The sequence below is a fragment of the Frieseomelitta varia genome, unplaced genomic scaffold, assembly GCF_011392965.1.
Source record: "Frieseomelitta varia isolate USP_RPSP 00005682 unplaced genomic scaffold, Fvar_1.2 scaffold_353, whole genome shotgun sequence".
NCBI classification, from domain to species: domain Eukaryota; kingdom Metazoa; phylum Arthropoda; class Insecta; order Hymenoptera; family Apidae; genus Frieseomelitta; species Frieseomelitta varia.
Genome location: NW_025110094.1, coordinates 882,812 through 889,073, shown reverse-complemented (window position 1 = coordinate 889,073; position 6,262 = coordinate 882,812). Strand labels below are relative to the sequence as shown.

At 41.5% G+C, this 6,262-nt stretch overlaps 1 protein-coding gene and 1 long non-coding RNA gene across 2 annotated transcripts in view; one reads left to right on the top strand and one right to left on the bottom strand.

The window, feature by feature from the left end:
• The window catches only part of LOC122530790 (protein kinase C, brain isozyme), a 32,834-nt gene that overhangs the window by 11,076 nt on the left and 15,496 nt on the right, over window positions 1–6,262 (bottom strand). Inside the window, exon 4 of the mRNA XM_043658089.1 lies at window positions 3,737–3,848. Within this exon, the coding sequence (XP_043514024.1) occupies window positions 3,737–3,848 (112 nt within the window). The remainder of the gene's footprint in view (window positions 1–3,736; window positions 3,849–6,262) is intronic.
• Window positions 2,161–4,437, top strand: LOC122530793. The gene is made up of 2 exons (XR_006307101.1): window positions 2,161–3,469; window positions 3,772–4,437. It is a non-coding gene; the product is annotated as an uncharacterized LOC122530793 (long non-coding RNA).

Here is a 6,262-nt window from a genome sequence, read left to right as displayed (position 1 = left end):
TTTTTTTTCTCCTCCGAGACCAACGGAACCTCGATTTTCCAGGCTTTTATTCCAGGCTCTAGTCTCGAGAACGTTTAATTCCCTCCTTTCTTCTCGCACACTTTGCTCTTCCTCTTCTACCTCTCTTGGCACCTCCGGGTCACCGCCCATCACCCCCCTCCCAAGATTCTTTGCAATTCCTTGCAATCCTTCGTTCGATCGTCGGAATCGTTTGCAACACTTTCTTTCGCAAGTCTCTCTTATTTGGTTTAGTTTATATCTACTGGGTAGCTCGTCCATAACGTACGTTGTAAAAGTATGTACATACAGAGCGAACGGCGGAGATCTCGTCGATCCGTTCGATTTCAGGGAGAAGACGTATCGAGACACACGGGTGCGAAGGGAGACGAGAGCCAGGGAAAAGACGAATCGACACACGCGCGACAGAAATTACACACACACGTGTACATATATATATATATATATATATATATATATATATATATATATATATATATATATATATATATATATAGTATGTATATATACATATATTGTACAAAGTACAGAGAGAAACACATGACTGCGATGACACATGATGCGACGTAAATAGACACGTTAAACTAGTGTTAAAGAGTGCGAGACAGATTATCGGATAAACACGTAGAAGCGAAGAGAGACACCGAATGCACAGACAGAGACTGTATGTATGTACGTACAAAGTATAGGAGAGATATTTACAAATAGGCAAGTTACAAGTAGGTATGATACAATACGACACGTATAATGTAATACGTCATATGTATAATATTATAGATTAGAGAAGATCGAAGGTTGCTCTTGCCCAAGGGACCAGTTTAGAATCGAAGATGTGTGTGTATGTGTATGTGTGTGTGTGTGTGTGTGTTGCTCGAAGCTCGCGGTGCACGATCGGAACGTGCCCTTGCTACCGTCTAAACTCTATAAGCTAGTCGTTAACGTTCGTAGTTACTTTCCTCCTTCTCTAACGTGAATCTGACTCTACGCGAAGCTCTTCGTTCACGTTCCCTTCTCGACGATTTTCCTGCGTCTCGTTCAACACGAATCGTCGAGTTTTCAGTTTCACTCGAGTCGTTTCAAGGGACTCGGAGGCGACCGGCAATGAGAAAAGACGGTAAATCCAACAAGGTAACGCAAATATCAAGCTTCGACGTCTAAAAGGCCAAGCTAAATATTGCGTGTAATTATTATATATATGTACGTATGTATGTACGTATGTATATATACGCGACATCAAAGTCGGTGCACGAGCTTGCATACACACACGCGCATACGTATACACAAAACACAAACACACACACACACACACACACACACACACACACCAGTCGTGAGAAAAATGTGAAAAGGTTCAAAGGTGTGCGAGTAGAAAGGAAACGTCTCGCGTTAAATTTCAAAGAGAGAAAGAGGCAAGTGGCACGTTTAACGACGAGCGAGGGTAGATAATTGTTTCAACGTTCATCCATACTCGATTTCGTTGCTACGTTCCCGATGTACAAAGTGGAAAGAAAAGTTTGTTTCCGTGACCATCATAGATGAATTATACACTTTCGACTTGATGGGAACACACGTAAAGAACATGCCGCAAAATTGATCTTGACCTTGAATTTCAAGGACAAAAAAAGTTTTTTCTTCTTGCACTGTGTTCTACTCATCACAAAGGTAAAACTTTCCCAAGGAACCATAGGTCGCAAACTAATAGTTCTTTTGAATAATGGCAGAAAAGTTCCTTAACCACTTGCGCTTAGTAACTGATTGCGGACCATAACGAGTGACCAAACCGTATACAATAAATCATCGCTTCCTTTTTGAACTCGTCGGTATATCACTCTAAATAGATAGAATTATTAAGAATTATAATGAATTTATTACTTGTTTTTCCTGGGTTATATATAAATATATTTAAAACTGAGGAAATATTGCAATTTTGGGGCAAAAAATTCTCGACGTTAAAGAGGTTAACCACTTGCGCTGACCATATGCATGGCAACTGACTGCGAACCATAACGAGTGACCAAACCGTATACAATAAATCGTCGCTTTCTTTTTTGAATTCGTCGGTATAATATCACTGAATAGAAATTATTGAGAAGTAATAAATTTATTATTTGTTTTGCTTATTTAAACTTATTATAAACTGAGAAAATATTACAATTTTGAAACAAAAGGTTCTCGACGTGCGTGGCACGTCATTCCAGCGCAAGAGGTTAATTGCGAACGCGTATGTGCTAACGGCGACTTTATGGATTAGGTTTCACTAATATTTGATTTATCACAGTTGTCGTCATCAGTGTGAGTCCAAATAATCAAGTAATAAATCTAATTGTTAATATTTTTCGAAATATTAACAACATTACATCCAGAATCATAAAGTCACTGTTAGAACGCACGCAAGTGCCCACAGTGTTAAATGATTAAGAAACATTTTTGCCATTTGTTTCCTTCAAATAGTTTCACATTCGAAGGAATTCACCTATAACAGCCACGAACAAGCTTTTCTTTCCACCCTGTGCATACTTGTCTCTCGTCGAGTGTCTCGACGAGACGAGCGAAACGCGCATCGGCGAAACGGCTCATCGCCAGATCGGTCGTCGCGAGGAAGAATGGGTGACGGTGACGATGACGGAAAAATAAAGAAGCGACAGATACAGAGAGGGCAAACACGCTGGAAAAGAACGAGAAATAAACGGAAAAAGTAACTAGATTCTATTACGCGCGTAGTGCTACAGGTTGTAGCACTGTATCCCCCCTCTTTAGCTTTCCTCCTTGTCTTTTCTCCTCTTTTTCCTTTGCACCTCCCTCTGTCCCCTCCCCTCCAGCCCCTCTGTTCCTTCCGTCGCTTCTTTATCCTCGTGTCCAGTGAGACAAGAGTATGCAAACAGGGAACACGTTTCTGTGCGCACATCGAGACAAACAGACAGTAGTCTAAATGTACGAGCGTTAACGCGCGGTGATATCGATGCACACGTACGGCAGATACGTACGTAGCCATTCAAAGGCGAAAATAGCGATCCTCGCGATGAAGCTCGTACATGAGACAAAGTAAACTCGCGCGAAAGTTTCGACACACAACGGGGCGATTATCGTGGATAAAAGCCACTTGTTCCGTCGAACGTACTTGCGAAAATTCAGCCTGCCACGCGCGTCGAAGGCGCGTTGTTGCGCGCGTGAGAGAAGAAAGCTTTGCGAAGGAATATTTACAAAGTACGCACAGCAGAAAGGGGAGTGAATGAATAAGAGAAAGAGAAAGAGAGAGAGAAAGACAGAGACAGAGAGGAAGAAGAAAAAGAAAGGGAGAAGAAAATGAGAGCGCAGAAGAAATGAAGAAAGAGAAGATGACGAAGAATGAAGAAGAAGAAGAAGATTAGAAGACACGAAGAAGATTAGAGGAAACAAGACGAAGAACAAAGCAACACCACGAACAAACCATAGGTGGACCATAGGCAAAAATGTATATATATATATATATATATATATATATACAATATACGACCAGTATAAAGTGCGACAGTGTACGTGTCGTTTATTTTCTTTTCTTTTTTTTTTTTCTTTCGTGTGTCTGTGTGCGTGTGACTGGTTGCGTGTTCTTGTTTTTTCTTTTTCACATTTTCTTTTGNTTTTTTTTTTTTTTTTTTTTTTTTTTTTTTTTTTTTTTTTTTTTTTTTTTTTTTTTTTTTTTTTTTTTTTTTTTTTTTGGTCTTTGTTTTTAATATGATACCTTGGCACTTCATGCCCTGGTGGATGACACCATAGAGAAGACTACCGCAGTGGTCACAGAAGGTGGGGCTGTTGTAGGTGTGTTGCTTGAATTGGTGCTTCGTCCGCGTGTCCTGCGTTATTACACCATTACACCGTGCACACACACGCAGACTCTCGGGTCATGGCGGCAAAGTAAGGATATATATATCGTCATGGTGTAGGATTGGGGAACGATGGGAATTGGCTCGAAACATGGACCGGGGGGACAGAGATCGGCGAGAATTGATTTCCCAGATGACGATCGATCGTATTTCATCGACGTTCGACGAATTATTGGACCTAAAACTCAACTTAGGCCAGGCAACGTTGCCACGAATTTTGAGAATCGAGCAAGTGACTATTGACTTGTATTTTTGATTACTTTTTGATGGCGTGCACGATTAATAGTCTCTTGCTTCTAAAGTACGTCTTGCAATTTTCACAACAAGCGCAGAAACTATAGTTATCAAGAAAAGTGTCTAGAGTTACAGAACAAGGGAATAAATTTCATTGTTTCATTATTTTCACAAAGGATTGTTCAATGATGTCAAAATTAATTTAAAGTGAAACATTTTGTTCCAAATATATTTAGTATTATCGTTTATGTTACATACTATACTTGTGATACTTATATAATGCCATGCAATGATACTAAATACCAATAAATAACATTTACTTTAACTTTGTTTCAACTTTTTAACTGTTTTACAGCGTCTTCTTACTGAATTCAGTTCATCTTAAGCAAAAATGATCGTCTGACACTGCACGAGGTTGTAGGATGAACACGTGTTATTAAAACGTCGATGCACTTTGTAACAAATTTAAAAAAAAATTCCTCGCTTTTCAATGAAAATTCCAAACGGAGAGTACATTTTGCACGCGTTAAGCACCGATACGAGACAACATTACGATTACTACATTCGTCCCTAATTTCGCTCGTTAACTGGTGGCCCCGTCTCGCATTTACAGATCTGTCCGTTAACCATTCCAATTTTGATCGATCGATTTTTAGGGAAATCACGAGCCGCGATTCTCCGTCCGCCACGTGAGCGACGAGAGGAGCAACGTGGGGTCGGATGGACGGCTATGGAGAAAGAGTCATCTTCGAAGCACAGAAGCACAAGGAATATCAGCATCAGGGCCAAAAGGAAGACGCTAGGACATTGATCGTTTTTAGTCGGTAATAAGTCCAAACGATAAATGAAAAGAAGTGGAAAAAAAAAAAAAAAAAGAAAAAAAAACGTAACCATTCCCTTCCGCAGTGAATTGGAGAAACGTTCGCGACTCGTCGGCCTTCGTCGACAGGGAGGGGAGGGGAGTAGTGGGACCTCGAGGCCCCGCTGACGGCGTGTCATTCCCCCAGTCCCCTTCGAACTGGCAACGAGTCGAGAGCGTTTTTTTCGTCGAAACCGATCCGGCCGACGAATTTCCTTTACAAGTCGTCCGCATAAATTACCCCCGTGTTACAAGCGTGGTTAAACGAAGCGCAGTAAACGCTTAGGCCAATCGTGCGCGGTGCGAGAAAACGTGGAGAAATGTATATTTATTTATTTATTTATTTATTTATTTATTTATTTATTTATTATTTATTATTTATTTATTTATTTATTTATTTATATATAGAGCTCTTAGCCCCGCGGTTAAGGTCCTTTCCCTATTTGCTCCAGCCGAGGATCATCCTTGTTCTCGATCGCGTTGCGTTAAATCGCGGCCATTGTCTTTCTTTAGCGATTCGCTTTAGCTCGTGTTACTCTTCTTTACTTTTCTCCCTCTCTCTCTCTTTTGTTTCTCTCTAGCATCAACGCTCTCTCTCTGTTCTCCTTCTTTCGTCCTGTCGGATACACCGGCGGATGGCACGTACAACAAGTACACCGTTGGATCGCGTAAATTTCATTAGCTGTTAAAAAACGAAGACCCATCGGGATCGATTACACCGTAAAAATACGCTCTCGGGGCGCGCGTTTGGCCGGCGGGAAGCTCGACCTCGATATCGATCCGGCAGCGACCTTCCTTAACTGGCCGTCACTTTTCGCAGCATCTAACCGACGACGCGCTCGGCCCATCTGCGCAACACAGACTTTGCACGCGTGTTTAGCGCTTGTTCATCGTTAATTAACGCGTTAATTAATTTAGACGACGCCAGATGGTGAGTGAGCGAATCAACGTACGAAAGAGAGAGACAGAGAAATGGAGATAGAGAGAGGGAGCACGACTGCAGAATATGTGCCACGGTTAACGCAATAATCGTCACGTTTCTCGCGCACTTTTCCTCCTTTCACAGAGCTACCAGTTTCTTTCAGTCTTTCCTCTGGAGATTCATAATAGAAGCCAGCACGCGAGTATCCGAGCTAATCGAATCGCTAATGGACAATCGAGATTCTCCGCGCGCCACGGGAAAGGAAATCGGCACAGGCTTCGCGTGGAACGTCCTTGGCTTCGGACGAAAGAGAGAAAGGCGCGATAAAACTGCTTCGAGAAAGAAGAATAATAAACGAAACACAAAAAA